The sequence below is a fragment of the Rhincodon typus genome, chromosome 7 (assembly GCF_021869965.1).
Source record: "Rhincodon typus isolate 14 chromosome 7, sRhiTyp1.1, whole genome shotgun sequence".
Taxonomy (NCBI): Eukaryota; Metazoa; Chordata; class Chondrichthyes; order Orectolobiformes; family Rhincodontidae; genus Rhincodon; species Rhincodon typus.
In genome coordinates, this window is record NC_063338.1 from 5,666,715 (window position 1) to 5,694,125 (window position 27,411).

At 43.2% G+C, this 27,411-nt stretch overlaps 1 protein-coding gene across 1 annotated transcript in view; it reads right to left on the reverse strand.

The window, feature by feature from the left end:
- Positions 1-27,411, reverse strand: part of LOC109935679 (nuclear mitotic apparatus protein 1-like) — a 123,670-nt gene that overhangs the window by 18,722 nt on the left and 77,537 nt on the right. The window contains exons 6-13 of the mRNA XM_048598681.1: positions 25,757-25,882; positions 23,928-23,999; positions 18,671-18,841; positions 13,960-14,052; positions 12,847-12,939; positions 11,116-11,208; positions 9,861-9,987; positions 3,379-7,237 (exon numbers count right to left, since the gene is read on the reverse strand). Of these exons, the coding sequence (XP_048454638.1) occupies positions 3,379-7,237; positions 9,861-9,987; positions 11,116-11,208; positions 12,847-12,939; positions 13,960-14,052; positions 18,671-18,841; positions 23,928-23,999; positions 25,757-25,882 (4,634 nt within the window). The remainder of the gene's footprint in view (positions 1-3,378; positions 7,238-9,860; positions 9,988-11,115; positions 11,209-12,846; positions 12,940-13,959; positions 14,053-18,670; positions 18,842-23,927; positions 24,000-25,756; positions 25,883-27,411) is intronic.

Sequence of the window (27,411 nt, forward strand, 5' to 3'; positions counted from 1 at the left end):
CTCGTATCTCCAACACACTAAGACCTGCTCTCATAAACTCACGCATCACACCAATGCACACACACCTCCACGTATACAACTGCTCACAATCAAACTTGAGGCACATATACTGACATCTGTGCACGTTCAATCTTTTTCCAACATGCATAAAGATACTCACCTGCATACATACATATGCTCACACTTGTGCACATACACACATGTACATTCATACACACTTGTTCATATATGCATATACATCAACATAAACATAGTCATACCTTGCCACAAACAATCAAACATGTACCTATATCTATAGGAACACACTTACCTGCACACACAGACCTGCACCAATGTATGCATAAGCAACTACCTCCTTAGCTGCACATAGCCAGCATACAGATGCCTGTACACATAGTCCTGTGCACATGTGCCTAGCCATATGTACGCACTGTGCACATGTACCTACACAAACTCTCAAATGCGCAAATCAGAAAGCCTCTGCAGATATGAATAAGTAATCAAAAACCAGGGTTGACTTTCCTCTTCCTAGCCATTAGAACACTGAAGCTTCCTTTATGACCCCAACTCCTGTCCTGGCTGAGACCAGCTGACTTAGAGCAGACTAGGCACTTCCTAGTCTGTGTGGTTCAGCAGCATCTTGGCCAGTTACTAGATCAGCCATTGGTAGAACTGCATTATTCTGTATTTTGAATAAGAAAAAACTAGACCCATGAGAGTGAGGGCCCTTCCAAACCAACCAAACATACAAATAACTTTTTCTTAAAGATATGTTTACAAATTGATTGTGTTGTAATTTAGTATAAAGCACAGGTACAGAATGACTTCGAGCTCAAAAGAATTTGATCAAAATCATAATATGACCCTTTTATTCAGATTGTAGCTCAGTAATGTATTAGCATGTCATGTTTGCAATACAGTTGTTTTCAAAGATAGTTTGAGGCACTCAATCCATTTGAAAGCTGTAACATACTGTTAAACACAGTCACCCACAGTATGGCTTGACAACACTCTCAAATATCCAAACACAAGGCACATTGACAATAATTGAATGATTTCACACACAACCTGTTCCACCTGAAATCACAGGCCTTTATCATCATTCAGAGCATCTTGAAGACCAACATAACCCTGTCCCTGTCAACTTATAGTGAGCTGATTTCCTAAATGGAATGGCCAAACATGAACACACCACAGAATAGCAATTAGAGTGTAGAAATAAAGTCAGCAGGGGTATAAACATAAATTGTACTTAGTCTGCAGTCAGGTATATCATAATATGCAATCTCTCACAAACACAGGATTCACCAGACGGGGTCAAGAATGGGCATGCAAGCTAATTTTCCCTCTTAGTGACATAGAGCTCACTAGACAGGGGCCAGGAGTAGGAACACAAGCTAATTCTCTATAACTCTGAACACAAGACTAATTGGACAGGGATCAGAAGAACCCTGCTGGTTTTCCTATTTATCTAATCTTGGGCAAACTAGTTGGGGATCAGGAATATGGATGGGATACGGTCAATGGTTCTCTCTTAAAATACTGTCCCCTTGTGTTGTAAATTGGCCATCATCACCCAATACTCCACTTCCCTTGCAAACTACACTCCCGTTGCCAAGCTCTCTTTCCTGTCTAACACGCCTGAACATATCACCTCCAAATTTGTACCCATCTTTCCCGAACTCCACGTTTGAATCTTCCAATTAAAATTCCAGTCCTACCATAGTACTAAAATTGCTGTTATCAAAGTTTCATTGATACCCTTTGTAGGTGTGACAAAAGTAGATAGACCATACCTCTTCAGCTTTATTGACCTGATCAGCTTTTAATATGCTGAAAGCACAGTGTTGGTTTTCACATTACACTTAAATTTCACTGTGCACTGACGAGTCAGTTCTACCTTAGGAACAGCTCTCTCGACTCCTGCACTGATGCGCATCCCCTCCTTAGCCACTGACTTCATCCCTCTCCCTGATGACTACCTGAGGCTGAACCCAGCTGCAGCAACCTTGGTTGTTATACTTGACCCAGAAATTAGTTTCTAATAACATATCTGCACTATTGCCTATTCCCAGCACTGCTACATTGCCTTGTTTTTTCCCCCTTCTCAATTTAAATCTGCCTAAACTCTTAATTCATGCATATGTTACCTATGTGACTCTTCCAATGCACTCACAACTGGTCTCCCACATTCTGCCCTTTATAAATAGACAACATTCAAAATTCTGCTGCCTGTGTTCTTACTCATCTCAAGTCCCTTTCCTGTATCTCCTTTGCTTGCTCATCAATGTGCACTGGCTGCCAGTCAAGCAACATCTCAATATTACGGTTTCCATTTTTATTTTCAGGACACTCTATGGTCTCCTCCTCCCTACGTCTGTAACTTTCTCCAACTCCTGAAATGCCATGAATTGTGGAATTATCCAGCTAAACATCTCCACCTCTCTCACCTCTTCTTAAATGCACCTTAAAACCTAACTCTAAGTTTTTGGCCACCTGTTCCTCCTGTAGCAGTTTTTGTGGCCTGGTGTCATATTTTACTTTATTACAAACCCATGAAGCACTTTGGGAAGTTTAATAATGTTACAGGATAAATACAAGTTGTCGTCTCTGTACAACCCAGGAGTCCCTGAAGTAGGATGAGGATTAGGAATCTTAGTTGAATACAAGCCTATGTCACTGGACACAGATCAGGAACAGGATCCCCTGCTGACTTTCCCTACCTAACCCAGGATGTTGGACAATGGAAGCACCCTTAGTATTACAATATTATGCACTATTACTCTCCGCACAAGACAGGAACTGATCCAAGGGCCCTCCAAATTTTCAATTCCACATTGGCCAATCTTATCCATTGAGAAATTAGGAAACACGTTGTGCATTAATTGTGCAAAGGAGTTTATGTGCAAAAACATCTCCTGAAACAACGTGTGAAGTAATCAGTGCATCAAGGAGTTAAATTTCAGGCACAGAAAATGGTAAGTGTTGGAAGGAACTACCATGGCTTCAAGCTTCTATCTAATACGCTGTCAAACAGCATTCACATGGCATTATGTGGATCAACTTAAAACCAGCTGCCAATAACAAGCTGAGAGACGTGGAAGGAAATGTTTGAATGCTCTTTGATTGTGCTGTTCTAAAAAACTGAAATAATAGACAAAATCTGCAGGTGGGGGCAGGCGATTGAAGATGGGATTTGGGAAAGTAGGACTAAGTGTAGCTCAAATTCTAGTGCAAATATCAGCTCATGACCAAATCCAAATCGTATCATCAATGACAAATATATAACTTTATATTAAAATAACATTTCTGACAGTTCAATGTACAGTTTGGATTCTATAGTGCTATTTACTGACTGTAATTTGTTCTCATGATAGCAAACAGTCATCTTTGTTTTTGCTTTTTCTCTTACCATCCTTTCCTGCTTCAGTCATTGCTGGGTTTTGTTCCATTTCTTTGTCTGCTTGCTCTATGTTGTCTTCCCACATGCTCATGCCAGACTTAACACTCTGCCCCTTGTCCTGTGGTAGCTCCTCACTATGATCAGATTGTTGGTCGTTGCTGATCGCGCATTCATTTCTCTGCCCTTCCAACTCTTGCCCCTGCCCACTTTGCTCTCCCTTACTGGTGTTGTCTCCAGTGGGTTTTATATGCTCATTGGGCTCTGTACTCATAATGGGCTTAGGTCCTGTCTCACTTCCAGAATCCACTTCTCCCCTTTCGACTTCAGTCTCAAGCACCTCCTTCCAATCCTGAGTTTCATCTCCTAATATCTCATTCATTGCTTCATCCCACTCAAACTTATCTCCTTCCTCATTATCGACATCCTCATCATCTTGCTCCTTCTCCACACCGGTCCGAGAGACTGGTGCATTGTCAGTCACACCTTTCGTTGTCCCACAGCCTGATGTCTTGTTTTGTGGCTTAATGCTGGTCACAGACATGTCCCTTTCCTCCTTTACAATGTCTTCTCTCTTTCTATCCTGCATTTCTGTCCTGTCCTCTTTGGCTGCATCTTCTTTCAATTCCTGAAGACCTTTGACCTCAGCTTCATTTTCAGTTAGATCTTTGACCTCACTGTCTTCTTCAATCAGACCTTTGACCTCACTGTCCTCTTCATCATATCCCATGCATTCACTTGCACTGGGGCTTTGGGCCTCACCTTGGACTATAACATTCTCTGAAACGATTGCATTCTTTGGAGAATCTTGTTTCACATTCCCTTGTGCTACTTCCTCTGAATTTTCATTCAATTCATGCCTTTCTCTTTCATTGTTTTCTAAAAGGTCACTCACAGCCCCTTCTGACAGCTGAGTATCTCCTTCAAATTCTTTATTGCTACTGTACTCTTCCACTGGTCTCATCTCTTCCCCACTACTCACTGACAGATTTTCCTTAGCTGTAGCCTCTTCAGTTATTGTAGCCTCCTCTTTCGTTGGTGTTCCTTGGTTGCTTTTGCTATCTGTTACTTCATGAACCTCCTCAGTATTATTCTTTGATTTGCCCTTGTTAGTTTCTTCAAGGCTGTTGTTTTTGTTTTGTATTTGGCTCCCTTTGTCAATCTCTTGTACCACAGCACTTGCCAGCCCACTTAAATCACACTCAATTTCTTCAAATCCCATTTTTTCCTCCATTTTGTCCCTCCCTTTTTTTGTTGTTCCCACATCAGGAAACACTCCTTTTGACTCTTCACCTATGCTGACCTCCTTCCCCATTTCTTGCACAATTCCCTGAATGTTGGTGCAAAATAGCTTCTCAGATTCCAGTACGCGCTGGACCTCACTCTCGTCTTCTGTGCCACTGACCTCTCCCACCACTTCTATGGCACCTTTGGCCTCCTCCTCTTCTTTGGGCTCTATGACCTCATTCATCATCCCCTCACTGGGGATTTTGGTCTTCTCCTCTCTGGGATCTTTGACCCCGTCTTCCACCTCTTCTTGGGGAGCTCTGAACTCATCCTCTCTGGGGCCTTGGACATTATCTTCCTCCTCTTTGTCACATCCAGTCTCATCCTCCTTGTTTTCTTGGGGACTTTTCACCTCTTCCTTTCTGAAACCTTTGGCCTTATCCTCCTCTTCAGAGTGTTTGTCTTCACCATCCTCTTCTCTGAGCCATTTAGCATTATCTTCCTCTCCGGGGTCTTTGACCTTGCCATTCCCTTCTCGGGGACCTTTAACCCCATCCTCATCCTCCTCAATGGGACCTTTGGTTTCATCGTCCCCCAATTCCTGGGGACCTTTGACCTCACCCTCTTCTTCAATCGGAACTTTGACCTCACTCTCCTCTTCACCAGATCCCATGCATTCGCTGGCATTGGGGCTTTGGTCTTTACCTTCACCTTCACCTCTCTTGCCCTTGAACTCACTATTAACCACCCCAGGAACTAGCACCACCTCTTCACAATCTTCTATCTCAGTCTGACCTGCACTGTCATCAGCTTCATTCTCTCTCTTTCCTTGACATTTGAGCTCATTGCATTTGAAATCTTTGATCTCATCCTCAGAATTTCTCGGACTTTTTACCTCCCTGTCGTTCCCCTGATCAATTCCCTCATTTTTATCCCCTTTACGATCTTTGCCCTCATTAGGATCGAGGCCTTCGATTTCCCTTTCATCACCCTGGTTTTTGATGTGAGCCATATCCTCATTCCTTCTAAGAGTCCTAGCTTCACCAGTATTTTGGACATTTTCCTTATTTTCTTCGTGCCACTTGACTTCATCGCCTCCGTAACTCTTGACATCACCTATGGCCCTATTCTCAACCTCAACTACTGCTTTATTTTCCTCTCCAATCAATGTCATTTCCTGAAGACAACTGGATTCTAAATTACCTTCTAACTTTCCTTGGAGCACTGCCTGACTGGTTCTACCTTGTTCTGCACCTGGATCTGAGTTGACTTCATCCATGAGTCGTTCTTCCTCTAATCCCAGATGCTTCACTTCTCCTTCCTGTAAATCGCCTTCTGCCCTGCCTGTCGCAGTCGGTTCACCTCTCCAATCTTTGTTATGTTCAACAGGCTGTTTTATTTCATCACCTACAATTGGACTTCTTCCCCTATTCAGATGACAAGTGACCTTTTCATCTACCTCCACCTCCTGCTGGCATGTCTGTGTTAATGAATAATTGTCAATCTCAGTTTTTTCTGCAGTTTCCTCCACTTCTTTCTCCAACTGTTCTAAGGTTGTGCCCAATAGCTGTCCCCTTCCATCCCAATCTGTTCCTTCTCCATTTTTAACTTGGTCCTGTATTGAGCCAGTCATAAGATTCATGTCTTCTCCACCAGACCTAGATTTTCCATTCTGACCAAGTGAGTTGTCCGACACACACCCTACTTCTCCACTCACTGTGGCTACCTCATTGGTAAAATTCCCTGAACAACTCTCCTTTGTTGTAACATGGAACCCAACCTCCCTCATAGCCTCCTGCTCCTTTCCCATCTCTTCACTCCCACCCAATTCCTTCTGTCTGACATGGACAACTTCAGCAGACTGCTCTTGCATCCCAGTCAAGTTATCCTCTCTCACCTGAATTGATCCTACTCCTTCTTGGGTGACCTCTTTTCCCTCGTCTCTCGATTCTTCCTGTAAATCACAACTACACAGGTGCTGCTGCAGAATTCCTATCGTATTTTCCGGCACTTGTTGCGCAACCTTTTGAGTTTCCTCCACAATGGGTTGATTGTCAGCTTCTGCCCCGTCACTGTCATCACACAGTACATCTATGTCATTCCTAACTTCTGGACACTTTTCCTTCCTCGTCCCTCCATGTGATCTCGGGTCCCCTACTTCAATCTGGCTTCTCTCATCATGATCAAGCTTCTGGTTTACATTTTCCTGCATATGCTTCTCATTCACTCCAAGGTCACTCTCACTCTCCTCCATGTTACCACAGCATTGCATTCCTCCTCCAGATCCCAAGGTGTGCCATATTTCCTCAGATACCTCTTTACCTCCAAGGCTTTGTGTGTCACATGCACTTTGTTTTCCATCGTCAAGATTAGCTGCAGCACGTTCTATCTGGTCAGCATCTCCGTTATCTCTTACAGTCACTGCTGATGCTTCACCCTCAGTCAGTTCGTCACACTGCTCATTTAAGTCCTTTTCTTGCACATTATTCATTAACATCTCCCGATTCCCAGTCTCCTCCATTTGTGCATCAATTCCAGTATTCTGCAAGACTCCTCTTTGCTCAACAGTCTCCAAAATCTCATTCCTCATTTGCAGTGCGTGGCCTTCTCCTATAAGGACCATTGGAAGAGGTGAAGACATTATGTCCCCAAGTGAACCATCCACAATTATGAATTTCCTTGACAGTATTCCAATTTGCCAAACATTATAACATCCCAATTTCTTCAGTTGCCATTTTTAAAATACATGGTACAAAAAAAATTCCCCTGCAGCCTTCAAAAGGGACTTTCATGCTCTGTTTTGATATATTGTTTGAAGCTGAACAGAGTCAGAGAAATTAATTTGCTCCAATTTTAAAAAAAATCACATTGTAAACAGACCAAAACCAACCAGATTACCTTTAATTCAGGAAAGGAGGGGCAGAACCAGTAAATCACTTTCAAAGTCCACAGAGGCCTTGACCCACTTTGATATCTCTTCGCAAAAAAAGGAACTTGAGCTGTTGTTACAGCAGGCAGCTGCCAGCAGCTGGTGATGTTGCTCCACATATAAAGCTGGGTGAAATCACATTGAGTGACAACCACCCATCCATCCCTTCCCTCCTCCCACTACCAATCACCCTCACCTCGACTTCAGTGAAAACTTGCCACAAAATGAACTCCCCCCCCCCCCCCCCCCACACACAAAATGAATGTAACATTCTTCCTACAACACATTGTCAAAGTTTCCTTCAAAGTGAAAGACGTGACAAAATCTGTTAGTTATGAATGGTAGATTGACAGAGCCACCTCAGAACAGCAGTCTGCAATACTGGAACTGCAAGCCACCAGTCAGCCTAGGCAGGAAGGCCCTGTGTCCCTGTACCTATGCGAGATAGCTATGCCAATCCCTGCTCTCCATCACCTGCTTCGCTGTACCTTGTCTGCACCAGTCCAATCACAGACACACCCAGTTCTGACGTGATTGCAGTTCCAAAGTCCCTATTGTTGATGTTTAAAGGCCCAGCTGAACAAACTTGGCTCTAGGTATTTATTAGGGTCCCAAGGGGATTAGGTGGAGGCAGATGTATATCCCCTTGCCATTTAGGTATATGTTCAGTTACAAAGGTCTACAGCACAGGAAAAGACCCATCGGCCCATCCGGTCTGCACTGGTCAAAAATAGCCACCCAACTATTCTAATCTCATTTTCCGGCATTTGGCCAATAGCCTTGTATGCCTTGGCAACACAAGTGTACATGTGCCACTGATCAACCCATCTGACTAGCCTGCCTCTCTATATACTCCTTAATCTAAGGGTATCCTCTTCATTATTTACCACCCCACCAATTTTCTTATCGGGAATGTACTGATCAACCCTCCTACATTCAATCTAATGTACCAACAGTAAGGGTCCCAACGCTGATCCATGCGGAACCCTACTGGACACAGGTTCCCAGTCACAGAAACACCCCTTGACCATCAACCTCTGCTTCTTATCACTCAGCCAAATCAAGATTCAAACTGCCAAATTTTCTTGGATCCTATGGGCTCTTACCTTCACTGTCAGCCTCCCAGCCTTATCAAAAGCCTTGCTGATGTCCAAGTAGGTTACATCAAATGTGTTGCCCTCATCTACACACCTGGTTACCTCGTAGAAAAATTCAACCAAGTTGGTCAGACATGACCTCTCCTTAACAAAGGCCCAGTTGCTGGGTGAATAACAAACTATGCGGATCAGGCTGCAAGAATCAGCTGACAGCATAAATATGTAACATACTGGCCCTTTATTATGACTATTATTAACTGACCTTGGCAGGCTTGATGGAGACAGTGTAGAAGGCATTGTACTCTATCAAACAGTGTGCTGTACCTGTCTTGAGTAGAATTTATGGTTATAGTGTAGGTGGAGCTTTAATCTGTATCTGACTCTTCGCTATACTTCCCTTGGGAATGCTTGAGGAAGACAATGTAGATAGAGCTCTGTATCTAACCACTTGCAGTCTGTCCTAGAAGTATTTAATGGGGACAATGTAGAGAGAACTTTACTCTGTATCTGAACCTGTGCTGAACTTGTCCTAGGGTTTGATAGAGACAGCGTAGAAGGAGTTTTACACTTTTGTAACCCTGTGCTGTATCTGTCCTGGGCAATTCAGTAGAACAATTTAGAGGGATTTTTCTTTGTATTTCTTGACTTGCTGTTGCAGGGCTTGATGGAAGAGTAAAGATGGAGCTTTACTTTGAATTCCATATTTTAACTGCACTGGAAGTGTTTGATGGGACTGTAGGCGTAGTTTTACCCTGTATCGAATGCCATGCGATACATATCCTGGCAATGTTTGGTGCAGACTATGTGCAAGGAGCTTTACTCTGTATCTAACCCTGCACAGTACCTGCTTGTAAGATGCACCACTCTATCAGTTCTCCAGGGCAAAGAATATCACTGAATCAGTTCCCCAGGCCAGCTGTAACACCGAATCATTTTCAGCCATCACACATATTGTGGTGCTTCTTTCTATTAGATCCCCTATATACAGGCCCAGCTGTAGGTTTAGTGGATCGTGAAAGAAAAGGTTAAGGTACAAGTTTGCAAAACCCTATTACTCCCAAATGTGTGATAACCTTGTTTCACACCAACATGCTGCTTGACTCTCACCAAAACCCTCCCCTATCCCATCCTTTTGCTTTTCTTATTCTTTTGCCCAGAGTTCATTCAGATGTTGAGATTATAGATAAACTGGGTATGCTGTACATACCTAGAGGTCCGTCACTGGAGCTCTGTGGCTGGGTTGCAGCTTGTGGACCTGTCTCAGCAGCCTCCGTGTGTGTATTGCCATCCTTCCTCACAGGTTCAGCCTCACCATTTGTCAACAACCCATAGGCCTGGTATAGAAAATAAACCACGATTATAGGGTAATAGGAACAGGCCCCAATCCTTCCAGGCTGCCACTGCAAATAAGTTAAGAAGCCTGTGTCTGTGTGGGTTTCCTCCGGGTGCTCCGGTTTCCTCCCACAGTCTAGGGATGTGCAGGTTAGGTGGATTGGCCGTGCAAAATTGCCGTAGTGTTCAGGGATGTGTAGGTGAGGTGGGTTATAGGGGGTGGGTCTGGGTGGGATGCTCTGAGGGTTGGTGTGAACTTGTTGGGCCGAAGGGGCTGTTTCCACTCTGTAGGGATTCTGTAATTCTGTGATTCAATATTGAGCTTACCTGCTCATCCAGCACCCACATCATGTTCTCCAAAAAGTGACTGCGAGGTATGGAATAGGCCCCAGATTCCTGGTTTGTGTGAACCCACTGAACTAAGCTAGGAGAACAAGAGAAGTCCAACAACTGACTTCACTTCTGCTGAGTTCGAGAGGAGTGACATGAAGATTCATCAGGGCTGATGATCCAGTGAAAGACAGGGTAGCTTCTTGAAGGGACGGTCCCCACGGGTGTATTTTTACCAGGAATTACCATTTTGCCTCCCCTGGGAACTTATTCCTTGAAATAATTTAATTGGGAAGCATTACTAGTAGATATAAATCTCCCAAACCCAAAATGAAGATGGAGTAGTTATGCAGCCTCTTCCTAACCCAACATATTGCTCAGGTTCTCACCTTGTCAAGCTTTTGGATTGTGTATATTTCCACAGGCGATGGTTTCTTCCACTCCCTCGCTATCCACTCCATGTTTAAAATGCTGTTGGGCTGCTCAAATATAGGAGGCATCACTGCTGAGCCTGTCTGTATCTTCATCTCCTGGTACCGCGAAGCGGTTGGCAGAGACTAGATTGACTGCCTATCCCTGCCACTGAGGCCAACAGTATCACAACCCTGGCTGCTATTTGACGAATTAAGTCAATTCGAGTAGACGCACTTTTGCACCTTCAAGAATCTTTCAGCATTTGCACCTATCCCAGTGCACATCCCAATTGATTCCCAATTCCTGTTAACACATCACCACTCAGCTCTGCAAGCTGATAACCTTAGGCCCAGATCCAGGACAGATCCCTAATGCTGAGTCCATACCTTCAGTCTTTCCTTCAGCATGGCAACCTCCTCTCTGAGCTCATCCCGATCAATCCTGATGGCATCAGAGTATTCCTTCTGTCTTTCTAACGCCTAAAGGGTTAGTGACAGGAAGCCGATGAGAGAAAGAGAGAAAAGGAGAAAGGAACAATACGAGTAGAAAAGTCAAAGAGGAACAGAACTTGTGCGTACAGAATCCTGACAGGAGTAAATACAGGCAAGGTTCAGATGTTGGTTAAATAAAAAATTAAATTCGACTGATTAACAGCGCATAGGCTCCCATTGTTATCCCTTCATCAACTTTCAACACCTCCAAGTGACTGCAGTTTGACCACTTCCTGCCTCAGGTCTCCAGATGTGACCAGGGATAAAGGGCCTGCTTATCATATGAAAGAAACTATATGTCTCTAGGAGAGGTTACATGTGTGTTGTTGAGAATGTAATAATACAATCATGCAGTCAGCACGGTTCAGTGAAAGGAAGATTGAATTTGAAAAACTTTTATGAGTTCTTGGAGAATGTAACAAGTGGACTGAAGAGATAGTGCTTTTGGATTTCCAAAAAACATTTGATAAGGTGCCACATAAACTGTTACTACAAAAGACAAGAGCTTATAGTGCTGGGATTTATCATCATGGGTAGAGGATTGGTGAGCTGACAGAAACCAGAGACTCAGGGTAACTGGGTATTTTCAGGTTGGCAAGAGAAGTGCCGCAGAGATCAGTGCAGAGTAGTCAGCTATTTACAATTTATTTCAATGATTTGGCCCAAAGGAGAGAATGTATTGTACCTAAATCCCATATCCAGAGTGTTAACAGAAGAGTAAACTGTGGGTGACTGTGATCCCACACCCAGAGCATTGTTGGAAATTGGGGTGCCTTGAAAACTGTATTTTCCTTGTATTTACTGAGCAGCATGAGATTTTATTTAACAATTACACCAATAATTAACTTTCAAAATTCCAGCATGGGAAAACAAATAGTAAGAATTATGAGAAACACGGAGGGCATAATGCAAATGGAACTAGCATCAACAATATAATCTGGTGCCAAACGTACCCTATAATTAATGTAGTGTGTTTGAAAATAAGCAGTTTTAGTTCTTTAGAGAGAATGAAAACCAGTGTTCGAATGGAAGTGAGCAAGGGGACAATGATCATCTGATGTCATGACTACTTGTCCCATGGGTATTGATCAAGATAGTTCAGCGAATTGATTGACAGTGTTAGCTACCTGCCTCCAGAAATATAACAATAAGTTCTTGGGGCAGAGGGGTGTTCTCATCTGTGCGTTCTCAGCAGGCAATTCTCAAACAGGTAGAGAATGTACCAGAATAAGAGAAGGAAGACCCAGAGAAGAGTTCCGTAACAGATTGACTAGATCACAGAATGCTCCTCCCACAATCTCAACAAGACCACACATTATGCCAACAGCTTGTGTCCCCTCTGGCATCAGTGAACCATTTTCAATTGTCACGATTCTATACTTTCTTCACCTAATTAAACAATGTAACATATCTAAACTGCTGCTTCCTAAATTCAATAAACTATCAGAAAATTGGTACAAGTCATCAATTGCCTATATTAGGTAGATGAGAGTACAAATCCCCTAAAATCAACACTGTTAACAACTAAGTGAACAGTGGGTGATTGATCCCACACACTGATCATTAACAACTGAGTGTACAGTGGGTGACAGAGATTCAAACTCAGAACGCTCAGGCTTCCCATACCCCAATTTTCTTGTCCTTCCATTCCACCGTCTCCTGGAGGTCAGAGATCTCTTGAGTGTAGGAAGTCAGCTTCTGGTTCAACTCTTTGATCTCCTAATACCAATCCCGATCCAAGGGAGATGAAGGATTACAAAAGGAAGAAAGCAAGAGAGAAAGAAAGAAAGAGAACAAATGAAAGGGAACTGGAAAGAGCAAAGACTAGAAAAAGCAGCATTAAAAAAATGGTAGACCAGAGAAGCTCTTTGTATGCATTTACATTTAAACACTGTCTCAGATCAGTTAAAACATCCTCAGCCATTGCATGCAATTCAACATAATCTTAGTATGGCTGGAATATACTGAATATACCTTCTGAATGTTGCTATAGTAAAAACTCAGTCATACAGAACAAGTGTTGCCAGAAGCCAGTCACACATTGTGCTGACTGACCTGACCTTAGGCTGAGTGAATAGATGTGGATTAACAATGGATTCCAATACCCTTTGAAAACTGAGGCAGATGTTGGTCTAGACTGGACTGCGATGCACTCCATAGCCTGAACAGACTGTTGATGCTCACATGGCAAGAATGGTTTATCAGGCATGTGTAGGGCATTACCAAATGCAGCCCTGGTCACTATCACGTACAAACAGGAGTCACTGCAGTTGTTTAACTGGGAGAGGATAAGACCGGGGACATTGAGTCTGGTGGTAGCTGGGGAAAATTCAGCCTGAGGTGGTGTAAATCACACCCCTCAAGTCCTGGCACTGATTCAGCATTTCATTTAGCTGGTGCACTGAGGGGTCATCAGGCTGTGCATATCTCTAAGCAACCAGCCTTCATCTGTCAACCTGATGCGAGTTGACAGTCTGGGCCCATCCTTGCGCAATTCACAATCTTCCTAACAAACATTGAGTAACTACCAATAACTTCCCAACCACTAACGTGAGCAAATAGTTTGCAAAGGAAGACTGATTGACCCAAAAGATTGGCTTTCGAAACGCCTTGGCTCATTTCCACAGCGCAGGCCTCCCAGGAGGTGATGTCTTTTGGTCCTGTGAGCATCCAACATCTTACTGCTGAATGGGCGTGACTTGGTTAATCATGTGACATGAACAACAACATTTCACTTACCGCTAACATCTCTTCCCTCTCTTTAAGAGTCTCCTTCATTGTCTCAAACTGATGCTGCAGGATACTGTAGGCATGTTTCTGTCTGTCCAATTCCTAGCAAGAGAGAGTAAGAGATTTAAACTCCAATTCCCAGGTAGTCAAAAGATGCACTATCTACAACATCAATAATAGACTGTCCAGAACCCAAACCCCAAGCAACAACATTGGCAGACAATTCCAAACAATTCAGCACCCACATGACAGTATGAGGGTCTGTTGTGTATGCAATTCCTATTCAACAGACCAATATTATCTATACAGTGAATTAGACAGCAAAAGAATTTCAAAGCTTTACAATGATTTTATTGTGAATCTACAGTTAGCACAAATAACAATTTCTATCTTTCCCCATTTAGAAGCTAAAAGAACCCAGCTCTGAAATACAGAGCCAGATTTTCAGAGAAGTGGCAATCTCATGCACATTGCCATTCCACCCCTTTTTTTTAAACAAAAGGGAGCTCCTCATTTCTGACTGGAGATTCCGCTCAGGACCACACTTCAGCTAGGACAGTTCTTTCATTGTGCCAAACTTGTCAAGGAAGGCAAACCACATCTCTTTCCATAGCAGTCAGCTGCTGTATACTGAAATTTAAAAGGCCCAGACATCACCTTTTGACAGCAGCTGCCAAAGTGAAGTACAAAAGGCAAGTGTGATGTTAGGGTGCTGGGAGGGTAGGGTGGCATCTGGTAGGAGGTAGGGTGCTAGGTCAGTAGGATGCCAAGTGGGAAGGGGTTAGTGTGGCAAATGGGTAGAGTGCTGGGGTGCAAGGAGACAAGGTGGCCAGGTAAGTGATCCAACTTTCTGTATAGGTCAGGGTGGTGGAAGAATTCTGGTCTGGCAGGGATGGGGGTCTAGCAGCAGTGGAGGTTTGGGGGGGTGGTTGTGTCAGTTCCCTGCGTGGGTATAAATGGTCTGTGGGAGATGTAAATTTATGTGGAGACTTTTGGTGGTTCCAGACCGAGGATTGCCCAGCTGAATTTTCAATTTCCTGTTTTTTTTTTATTTTATTCAGTCGTGGGACATGGATTATGTTGGCTGGGCCAGCATTTATTACTGTCCCCAGTTGACTATGAGGTGGTGATGGTGAGCTGCCTTCTTGATCCGCTGCAGTCCATGTACTGTAGGTACTGCATATGATACACAATGTTGTTAGGGAGGGAATGCCAGGATTTCGACCCAGTCAACTGAAAGAACAGCGATATATTTCCAAGACAGAATGGTGAGTGGCTCGGGAGGGATCTTGCAGGTGGTGTTGCCCCCATGTATCTGTGCCCTTGGCCTTCTAGATGGTGGTGGTCATAGGGTTAAAAGGTGTTGTCTAAAGATTTCAGTGCAGTGCATCTTGTAGATAGCGCACACAGCTGCTACTGAGCGTCTTTGATGGAGTGATTGAATGTTTGTGGGTATGGTGCCAATCAAGCATCTCGGATGGTGTCAAGCTCTTTGAGTGTTATTCGAGCTGTGTTCATCCAGGCAAGTGGAAAGTATTCCATCAATTCCTGACTTGCATCTTGTGCACAGGCTTTGGAGAGTCAGGAGGGGAGTTACTTGTTGGACACGTGCTGGATGAGGAAGGCTAGTATTCCTAGCCTCTGACCTGCTCTTGTAGCCACTGTATTTTTATGAATAGTCCAGTTCAGTTTGTGATCAATGGCAACCCTCAGGATGTTATTCAGTGATGGTAACACCGTTGAAATCAAGGGGCAATGGTTTGACCATCTCCAATAGGAGACAGTCTATGTCCCACCTTGTGTGGCGTGAGCGTCACTTGCCACTATTCAGCTGAAGCCTGAACATTGTCCAGATGCTGCTGCATTTGAACTTGGACTCAGTCACTGTGGAGTTGCAAATGGTGCTGAACACTGTGCAGTTATCAGCAAACATTCCCACTTCTGGCCTTATGTTGGAGGGAAAGTCATTGATGAAGCAGCTGAAGATGGTTGAGCCTGGGACACTATCCTGAGGAACACCAGCAGAGATATCCTGGAGCAGAGATGTCTGACCTCCAATAACCACAGCCACCTTTCTTCAGAGTGTGCTACAATGTGAATTTGCAGCGCCCCCATGCGCAACTCCCATCTACACTGGAAACGATGAATGTCTGACCAGCAGAAAATCCGGGTCATAAAGTCCAATGAGTATCACCTGCTCTCAGTCAACTTTGGAGTCGTTCCGTTTGACCCTTAAAAGGTCCTGCACTTTTATGTTTGAATTGAGATCATTTCTCATACTTCTCAATCAGTCTAATAAATCTTTCCTCAGAGGACAATTCACCCAAGGGCAACAAGGCACGGACAATAAATGTTAGCCAGCCAGCGACACCCACACCCCACATATGAATAAAACAAAATCCCACCACCCCAGGAATTAGTCTGGTGTTCAGTTAGTTCAAGCAATTTACAGATTGCTGTCAGTTAAATGTTAAACACTCTGAGGCAGTTCGCAATAGGTGCTACTTTACCAAGGCAGCTACTTATTATACTAATCTAGAGATTGGTTAAAAACTAAAGCCCTATCGGTGAAACTGTGAACCTTCCTCATCCAGCATGTGCCCAGGAAACAAAGTCATCTCTGACACTGTTAGAAACTAGAAAAATATTTGATTATAAAGAAAGTTAAACTAAGAAAGAAGGAACTAAAGTCCCCTTAGTGAAATAATTTGAGTAATTGATAACCAGTATCTAGCCACCTAAGTTTAGGATTTCTTTCTTCTCTAGCATCTGCTTTAAACTGGTAATATCTATCCTAAGCCTTTTCTCACCTACAAGTTTTGTAGAATGTACATTACCCATGAAAAAACGATTGCTCATCTAATATTCTACTGGTATTGTTCCTTTGGTCTCTGTTCTATGTATTGTGCCCAAGATCTTAGACAAATAGATCTCCATGTCAACAGCATCAACAAGAGCCAGTTTCAGTAGCTAATGTGCTCTTCACCACTCTTAGCACTTTCCTCATCCTCCATTCCAGAATCCACCAACCCCCCCACCCGTTGTCACCTCAAGCCAAGGGGCGACATTTCTAATTTTCTCCCATAAGGAGTATCACACATCCTCCTGCAATGCAAAATCCATCACCAAGATTTGCATATGAAACATCACTAAAAATGATCACCCGAGCTGAGAACTTCAGTATACATACTGTTTTCAATTTTTTTGAAGTTTTATGCACTGTGCAGTGTTCTCAATCTTTGGGATTTTCATGACTACACCAAGTTCCAGCATAGTAAAACTTGCATCTAGTCTGGTCTGAATGCCTAATCAGTGCAACAACACTCATCAACTGTTCCATCTCATCCTCAGTAGCAGCCCCATATTTCTGTCCACATCTGGTAAAGTTAAATGCTCACTCTGCTTAATTTCTAATCCCATATATTTGACTCCAGAGGTTTGTTGCCAATTTTGAATTCTTTCCTAATTTGATTGAAAATCTTTTCTTCAAAGTTATTGGTGCCCTCCCCCATCTTGGGTCCATCTTGAGTTGTGAACTCAAAGTTAGCAGAATCACCCTTCCTGAAAATACCATAACTGTAAACGCATTTGTGCAATTTCACGAGCTTTCCCTCTACTCCTGGTGCTACCTTTGGGAGCTTTAAGAATATGTTCGGCTCAAGCAGGTTACCCTATGATAACTAGGGTATCCTATGATAACTATACAGTTATACTTTCAAGAAAGGGTTGTTAAAACAGCTAAAAATATTTTCAAAGTTATCTTCTCGTCTGTAGGAGAATCTACCCTCATCTCCCTATAATTGAAACATTCCTTGAAGCCTCCACCTATCAATCTTTTTTGGTCCCATCTGATAAGGCTTATTTTGCATAAATCTATGTGGCAAGGCAGATTGATTTCTATCGTCAATTTCTGAATGTACTCTTGAATTCTTTCAGGTTTTGTAACCATCTTAGTTTAGTTTTTTTTTAAAATCACTCAATCTTCCGTTCTATTTGTGGGCCAAAAACCTCCTAATCATGAGCAATTCTACATTTATCTGTTGCCCAAGAAGGCTCTCTGTTGCCCATGCTACTCAGGTGCCTTGTCCGGCTGCAGTCTCTTTCCTTTCATTGAGATTTCTCTATACTACTGTATCAGGATATCGCTAGAAATCCTCTCCACAGTACCTGGACCTTTAGCCAGATTTATATTTTTCCGTAGACTTGACTTCGTGTCCCACTATCGTGGCCACCCTTAGACATTTGACTGCTGGCCCATAAGCAGCTTAAGAACGTACTTGGGGCAAAAGATGCTCACATGAGATTACTTTTCATATTCTTCACAGTCAGTGCATGCATCAAGTATGTATTTCGTGAGAAATCTTGCCCTTCTGTCCAAATTATAGAACCCATGGAAATGCAAAGTATATGGTGCTTCACCGTCAATAAATTCTCCCAAGTTCTCAGAGTTCAGGAATTCATAAGTCATACCCACTATTTATGAAGAATTCACCTTTATAGTCTGATTCCCATGTTGTATGATGGAAGTTTTCCATGTCCAATAACTTTTCCCAATCCTTTCCATTTCCTGTGTTCTCTCTAAGGTAAACTATGCTTCCAGATAGTGATATAATGGCACAATAATTGCCCTAAATGTAAGACCCTGTCTATTCATTGTGGGAGTTTAGTCTGCTGCCATTGGTTCAGACTACCTCTACAACTCAACCCCAGAGCCACTCACCTTAGTCTTCTCTTCATGCATCCTGTGTGTCTCTGCTAACTGTTCCTCCAGCTCCAGCAAACTTTCCCTTAGTGTGTCCACCTGGTACATGAGGTTGGTCTTTTCATTGTCCAGCTGTGCATTCGATACCATTGCCTTTTTGTACTTCTCCTCTACTTCGGCCAATGAATCCTAGATCAGGAGAAAAGCAATCATAAGAACACAAACACTGACACTGCAGGTCCAAAATTGAATCGACTGACACAACAGGAGGAAGAGGCTTGATCCGTCTGGGGTCAAGACAGAGTCTACCCGAAACAAAATTCCCAGCCTTTAGTCCCAGAAAATATTAACTTGGCCATTCAGGATTTGAACTGGGCAGGGTTTGACCAGTGGACCAAGCCTCCACGCTGATTCATGATCTGCTTCACCTGCAGCAAGGACATTTGTGCATCAACACCCACCCCTCCCACATTCCTTCAGTTGATAGTTTCCACCTCCTCACAATCCTTCCGGTCATAGTTTTTACCTTCGACTCCTTGGTTGGTAGATTCCATACAGCTCCCCCTGAGCTTTGAAAGGAAGAGTCCAACATTCTCCCCCAACCTCAGATCTCTTGGCTGGTAGATGCCCCGCCCCACCCCACTCCTCAGTCAATATTTTCTACTAGTGTCCCAGATCCAATCCACCTCACCCATCCTGAATCTTAATTGTCAGATTGTCCAACCTCACAAGATATTATTATGGACAATGTAACGTATATAATCACTTATTGTAAGTTTGAATTTTTGAGTCAGTAATATGTGGGATTTCTTTGAAAGTTTCTATAAAACTGTTTTAAAATGTGGCTATAAAAATGCTTACAAATTAATTAACTTCAAACGGTTTCTTGAGGGCCAGCTTTTGTGCACTGCCAATAGTTTGTTTACCTGAGACTGTTTTGTGACCCCCTGCAAGGTAAATACAGTTTATAGAGAGGCATTGATAGATTATGTAAGTGGACAAAATGTTGGTAAAGGAGTACAATGTGGGAAAATGTATAGTTGTTCATTTTTGAAGTTTTTGGAGATTTCTAGAATTTGATTTTTTTTTTAAGCTTAAGGGAAACACCCATAGCTTAGAGGGGGTGGTTTTAGTTTTGCTCTTACTTTGAGATTTGAGCAGTCCTGTGAAGTCCTAGGATGAAGATAGATTAAGTGATTTGAACCTACTGAGATGTTAGGCCATAATACGATCGTAAGAAATAGGAACAGGTGTAGGCCGTTCACTTCTCAATCCTGATGTGTCATTCAATAGGATCATGGCTGATCTGACATTCCTCATGTCCACTTTCGTGCCCTTACCCCTTGATTCTCCAATTGATCAAGATTCTATCTCAGCCTTAAATATACACAAGAATCTACCCCCACAGCATGCTGTGTCAAGGAATAACCCTCTGAAAGAAGAAATTCCTCCTCATCTCAGTCTCAAATTGACATCCATTTATTCTGACACTATGCCCTCTAGTTTTAGACTCGTCCATGAGGGGGACATCGTCTCAGCATCTACCCTGTAAAACCCCTTAACAATCTTATTTGGGATCACTGCTCATTCTTCTAAATACCAGTTAGTGGAGTCCCAGCCTGTTCAAGCTTTACTCATAAGACAATCTGACCATACCAAGGATCATCCTAGTGAACCTTTTCTGAACTGCCTCTGATGAAATAGTAGCTTTCCTTAAACAAGGGGACCAAAACGTCTCACATAACTTCAGGTGTGGTCCCACCAGCAACTTGTACATTTGCAGTAAGGGTTTCTTACTCATATATTCCATCCCCCTTGAAATAAGGGCCAGCATTCCATTCACATTCCTGATTACCTGCCGTACCTACAAGCTAGCTTTCAGTGTTTTGTGGACAAGTACCCCAAGTTACTTTGTGTTGCAGCTTTCTGCAGTTTTTTCTCCATTTAAATAATACCCTTTTCTTTTATTCTCCCTTCGAAAATGAACAACTATACATTTTCCCACATTGTACTCCTTTACCAACATTTTGTCCATTTACATAATCTATCAATGCCTCTCTATAAACTGTATCCCTCTTGCAACTTGCCTTTCCATCTGCTTATGTGTTGTCAAATTTGTAGACTACAGTACAATTGCTTCTTTCCTCCAGGTCATTAACATACATTGTAATTGGTCTCAACACTGATCTCTGTGGAACCCCACTGGTTACTGATCACCAACCTGAAAAAGAATCCCTTATTCCCACTCACTGTTTCCTGCCCATCAGCCAATTCTCTATCTATGCTAATATACTGCTTCCCCTGGGCTCTTATGATTTAATCTTTTGTGAGGTACCTTGTCCAATGTCTTCTGGAAGTCCCAATGCAACACATCAACTTGTTGCCCTCTATCACTTGGGTTGAGACTTCTTCAAAAAGACTCTATTGAATTACTCAGATATGATTTCCCTTTCATGAAGCCATGCTGACTCTGTTTGATTAGATTACGATTTTCCAAATGTGCTGCTATTACTTTCTTAATAATTGATACCAACATTAGAAACAGGACACTGGTGTGAGATACTGTACAAGTGGTGTTTTGGGACTAATGAGATTATACTTGGACTATGGGTTTAAAATTCTTTGAATATGTGTTACAAGTAGATAATTTGATTTCTTGTACTTTATTGTTATTGCATGCTTATGTTTCTGCGAGGGGCCACTTTGCTCTATCAAGGTTTCAATCTGGGATCTGACTTGCGCAGTAATAATATCAGTTGGGATCATTGTAGTATGCAGGGTGAACAGAGGGCCAGTAAGACTGTTACACAGATGGTGCAAGTAGAAATAGTTCCAGACCATGGAAGGAGGAATTCCAATTTGGATGTCGGTCCTTCACCAAAAATTCTGCTTTGTATTCGCAGGAAGTTGAGGATAGTGTCGCAGCTCCAATTTATTTTATACATTCAGAGAATGTGGGTGTTGTTAGTTGGGCCAGCATTTATTGCTCATCCCTCATTACCCTTGAGATGGCGGTAGCAATCTACCTCCTTGAACCGCTGCAGTCCATTTGGCGTAGGTACACCCACAATGCTATTGAGTAGGTCATTCCAGGATTTTGATCCAGCAAAGAAATGATGATATATTTGCAAGTCAGAATTTCATCTTCCAGATCATCATCGAATCTCCACAGTGTGTAAACAAGCCATTCAGCCCAACAAGTCCACCCAGACCCATCCCCTAACTCTATCCCTGTATTTCCCACAGCTATTGCACCTAAGCTATATATCCCTGAACGCAATGGACAATTTAGCATGGCCAATCCACCTAACTTGCACATCTTTGGACTTTAGATGGTTAGTTGTTGAGAGTTTGGAAAGTGCTATTTAAGAAGCCTTGGGAAATTTCTGTCGTGCACTTAGTAGCTGATACATACTGCTACTGCTGTGCACCAGTGATGGAGAGAGTGAATATTTGTGTATGTGGTGCCAGAGAAGTGGTCTGCATGGTCCTGGATGGGGTCAAGCTTCTTGAGTGTTGCTGGAGCTGCACTCCTCCAGGCAACTGGGGAGTATTCCATTATACTCCTGACTCGTAGATGGTGGACAGGCTTTGGGGAGTCAAGTGGTGAGTTTGTTGTCACCAGTTACTCGCTAACAAGTATGATTGTCCACCTAGGAAATTCCGTGCCACTGGTCACGGGTTCAGTGGGTCTGTGTGGGTTAATGAGCCCAATCCTAGAACTGCCTGTCCGACCACATATTTGGCAGCTGTTTCCAGGAGGTGGAATTGGTCCTTAGCCTTGAGATCATTGGCATTCCTTTCTCCGGTTCCTTTTCCATCTTTCCTTTTGCCGACAGATATTCTCACAGAATTGTGTCCCTTCATAGAGGCATTTCCTCCAAGTCAGTTTGTCCTGAACGAGGGTCCCCCATGCAGTGACATCTATGTTAAATTTCTTGAGGGAAGTCATCAGAGAGTCTTTGAAACATTTCCTTTGCCCTCCTCTTATTCGAGTGCCTTCCTTGAGATGGGCGAAGCAGATTTGCTTTGGTAGTCAGAACTCAGACATCCTAAGCAGAGTTGGTTTCAGATAATCATGGTCTTGATGCTGGTGCTGTTAACTGCTTCAAGAATGGCTGATGTTAGTATGTCTGTCTTCCCATCTGATGCGGAGGACCGGTCTCAAACAATGTTAATGGTATTTCTCCAGGGTCTTGAAACGGTGTCTGTACGTAGTCCAAGTTTCAGACCCGTATAGAAGAGTTGAAAGGATTACTGCTTTATACAGAAGCATCTTGGTATCAGCATGGATGTCATGGTCGTCAACGACTTTCATCCTTAGGTGTCAGAAAATGGCACTCACAGGTGGTGAGTTATTCACTGCAGGATTCCAAGCCTCTGATCTGTTCTTATAGCCACTGTATTTACATGGCTTGTCCAATTCAGATTCTCTTCAGTGTTAATCCCCAGCATGTTGATGGTGGGTGACTCAGCGATCATGACACCTTCCAACATTTTACTGATGATCAGGAGTAGACTGATAGGGCAGTAATTAGCCAGTTTTGATTTCTTCTGATTTTCTTGTGTAGAACATACCTGGAACTACGCTGTAGTGGCAGACTTTGAGACAGTAATACACCTACAGTGTGGATCATTGTTTTCAGTGAGAGAGCCACACAGAGCACAAGGTCTGGGTTCCAATCTTAGCTTTGCACTCTTTCATTCATCAGAAAAAAGTACAACTTGGGGAAAGGAAGGGACAGTAGTTGGCTGGGTGAGGAAAAATAGAATAATATCAGTCATGGAGCCACAGAGACTGTGTAGGGGACAGGATTACACCACAGTTGTGGAGCCTGTCACAGTCAAACTATCTGGACACCAATGTCTGACTAACAAGACAATTAAAATACAAGATGGCTTCCAGAGGCTATTCACCCAGGTATTGAGAGATAATCAGGATGATTGGAGAGTGTGAATGTGAGAGAGAGAGGGGAATCTTAGAAGAATGGGAGAAAACACAAGCAGGGAAACTTGAGAGGATTGAAAAAAAACAAAGAAATGATAAAACATGTTTCCAGGTGAAAGAGAGCGAGAACACTGGAAGAACTAGTTTAAGTTTAGCTTATGCCAGAGTGACTAAAACCTTGAATGGGTTCAGTACAGTCCATGCTGTTAATAACAGATGTGTCAGAGAGAAATATAGACCCCTGCTGGTTAATACTATGATGATGCACAGGCAGCTCAGGCAGGATCACTAAGGGGAAAAATTCACACTCATTCCCAAACTGGATACCTTCAACTCCTTCAGCCCTTCCATGTATTTTCCTTCTATATCCTGTATCTGATCCTTTAGCTCAAAGATTTCCTGGGGAAGAATCAGACAGCAATTTGAAATGAAAGAAAGAGGGAGGAAGAGAATGTGATATACACAGAGACCAAAAAACAGAGACCGAAGGAAAGAAACGAGATGAGAAAAATGACAGAAAAGAAAAAGGAGCAAGGTGAAGCAAGATATTCAGTCAGAAAGAGAAACTGAAACATTAAAAAATAAGTAAAGAGGGAAAGATAATAAAATAAAAAGGGTAGCGAGAGTCAGAGCAAGTGACAGAGGCAGACCCACAGAGACAGAGAGAAACCTTTATTATTATTATTTATTCATGAATGTGACCATCACTGGATGGGGCCAGCAGTGGTTTCTAATCACTAGTTGCTCTTGAACTGAGTGCCTTGCTAGGCAATTTCAGATGGCAGCTAAGAATAAATTACACTGCTATGGGTTTGGTGTCTTCTGTAGGCCAAACTAGGTAAGGACGTCAGATTTTGGAGAGAAGGGAATCAGCTCAGTTTTTACAACAAGTGATGAGAGTTTCAGGGTCATCATTAGATCTTTTTTTCGAAATTTCTAGATTGTTTTTATTGAATTCAAATTACAGCACCTGCCATGCTGAATTTTGAACCAAGATCCCTGGGACATTACCTTGATTTCTGGATTATTAATCCAGCAACAATACCACTATGCCATTACCTCCTCCACAGAATGACAGACAGAAACAGACCGATACAGCATAACACAAAGACAGACCCAAGTGGAGTGGGCTGGAGGCATAGAGCAGAGCAGGGACGGTTGTTAGACTGGAGATTGATGTGGACAGTCAGCAGGTTGCCAGCCCAGTCAAACCACGTGTGGAAGCACCCTCTGCTGATCTACTGCAACGTAAAGTTTATCTGTAATCGGTTTATCCGACTGTAATGTTTATCTTTTAAACTTTATTTCTTATTTTCTAACTTATACTATGAATCTCCGAAAGGTAATGTAACCTTATTTTTATTTCTCTTTTTGTATCAAAGATATGTCCTTAAATATTTTGCACCTAAGAAGGCGTCGTGAGGGGCGACATTGTCAACATTTCATGTGTACTCAAGTACAGGAGTACAATGACAATAAACCCAATTCTTATTCTAAAATGTGGGACCAGGACGGAGCCAGAGCATAAGGAGGACTGGGACCGAGCCAGAGCGCAAGGGGCCAGGACTGAGGCATAATGTGAGGGATCTCGACTTAGCCAGAACGTGAGGAGGACCAAGACCAAGCCAGAGCGGGAGGCATTAAACAAACATGGAATGTAAGCTGGAGACAGGAACAGAGGGTAATTGAGGAAGAGGTGGAAGGAGACAAAGATCTGAAAAATCAGTGGGAGTGAGACAGAAACAGAAGTTGGAGTCACAGGGTCAGGCAAAAAGAGAAGAGAGGCGGTTAGAATCAGACAGATACAAAACATAGAAAAATCAAGAGAGGGAAAGACAACAAGGCTTCAAAGGGAGGAATACAGAGACAGTGGTACAAGGAGAAGGAGATAATCAAACTAAATCTGTGGAAAATGAAGACAGAGGGAATAGATAGCTAAACAAGCAGAGATAGACATGGATGCAAGAAGTAAAAGACACAAATAGAGAAGCACTGAAAGAGACAGGCCTGTGAGGAAATAAGAATGATGCAAGGTAATCCTACCACACACACACACATCTCTTGCCAAGCTCCATGAGCAATGTGAGTAGACAAGAAGTTAACTCTACTAGCTGGATCACAGTCTTTGAAATGACCAACCCCGCATTGCTTCCCACCTTGATCTCTCGAATCGATCCTTCAGTGTCCATTGAGGTGGTGGTCTCTCCACTGCCTCGCCTTGATGAAGTGCCTCCCAGGGAGGCAAGGGTAGCAGCAGAGAGGCTTGAAGCTGCCCGGGAACTCTGAAACAGAAAATATGCTAATTAGCCACTAAGCAATCATGGGTTAAGGCGGTTATCTTATGAGGGATGGTTGGACACTGAGTCCACGTCCGTTAGAGTTCAGAAAACTCTGAGGCAATCTAATTGAAGCATGCAAGATTCAGGGAACTTGCCATGTTTGATACTGCACGAACTTGTGGGACTCTCTTCCCCAGACAGTAATGTGGACGAAGATCACTGAATATTTCTTTAAGGCAGAGGTAGGTAGAATCTTGACTAACAAGTGAGTCAAAGATTATCGGGGTAGGCAGGAAAGTAGGTTGAGGGCAAAATCAGATCATCCAGTGGTTAGCACTGCTGCCTCACAGCGCCAGGGACCCAGGTTCAATTCCAGCCTTTGGTGACTGTCTTTGTGGAGTTTGCATGTTCACCCTGTGTCTGCGTAGGATTCCGCCAGGTGCTCTGATTTCCTCCCACTGTCCAAGGATGTGCAGGTTAGGTGGATTAGCCATGGTAAATCAGGGGTTACGGGAATAGGGTAGAGTGGCTGGGTCCGGGCGGGATGTTCTTCAGAGAGTCAGTGCGGACTCAATGTAGTCAGATACGGACTCTTTCCGCAGTGTAGGGATTCTATGATTCTCTGATCTTATCGAATGGCGGAACAGGCTTGCAGGCCAAATAGCCTACTGCTGCTCCTATTTTGCATGCTCACACGCAAGGAGCGAACAATGTACTGCTGCCCAGAGCCTTTCCTCAACTTGTTAACATCCACTGCCAATAGCCCAGATATTGTGGCTCTTGCAGTTTGGTTTTCAGCAACTATAGACAACAAGGACAGTGACAATTAGAGAGGCCCAACCAGAATCAATGTCTTGAGATATCAAATCAATGTTGAATACAATAGGTGCGATGTACATTAAAGACAGAAGCTGGAGATAAATGGTCATTCGTAACCTGTGATCATCACTCACTTGTCTCTTTCCCTGTACCTATCCAGAGAGGAGTGATAATTTAGAGAGTTTGTATATCTACCCTGTGCTGTACCTGCTTGAGGATTCTTTGATTTTGGAGCTCTACTGCATTTTTTTATTAATTCGTGGGACATGAGTATTGCTGGCTGTCCAACATTTATTACCTGTCCCTAGTTGCCATTGAGAAGGTGCTGGTGGGCTGCCTTCTTAAACCGCTGAAGTCAGCACACTGTAAGTTGACCCACAATGTCCTTAGGGAGAGTATTCCAGGATTTTGACCCAGCAACGGTAAGCAAATGATGATACATTTCCAAGTCAAGATTTGGAATGGCTTGGAGGGGAACTTGCAGATGGTGGTGTATCTGCTAATCTTGTCCTTCGAGATGGAGACAACAAGGTGCAGGGCTGGATGAACACAGCAGGCCAAGCAGCATCATAGGAGCAGAGAGGCTGACGTTTCGGGCCTAGACCCTTCATCAGAAAAGGGGGAGGGGAAGGGGGTTTTGAAATAAATAGGGAGAGAGTGGGAGGTGGATAGAAGAGGGATAGAGGAGAGGATAGGTGGAGAGGAAACAAACA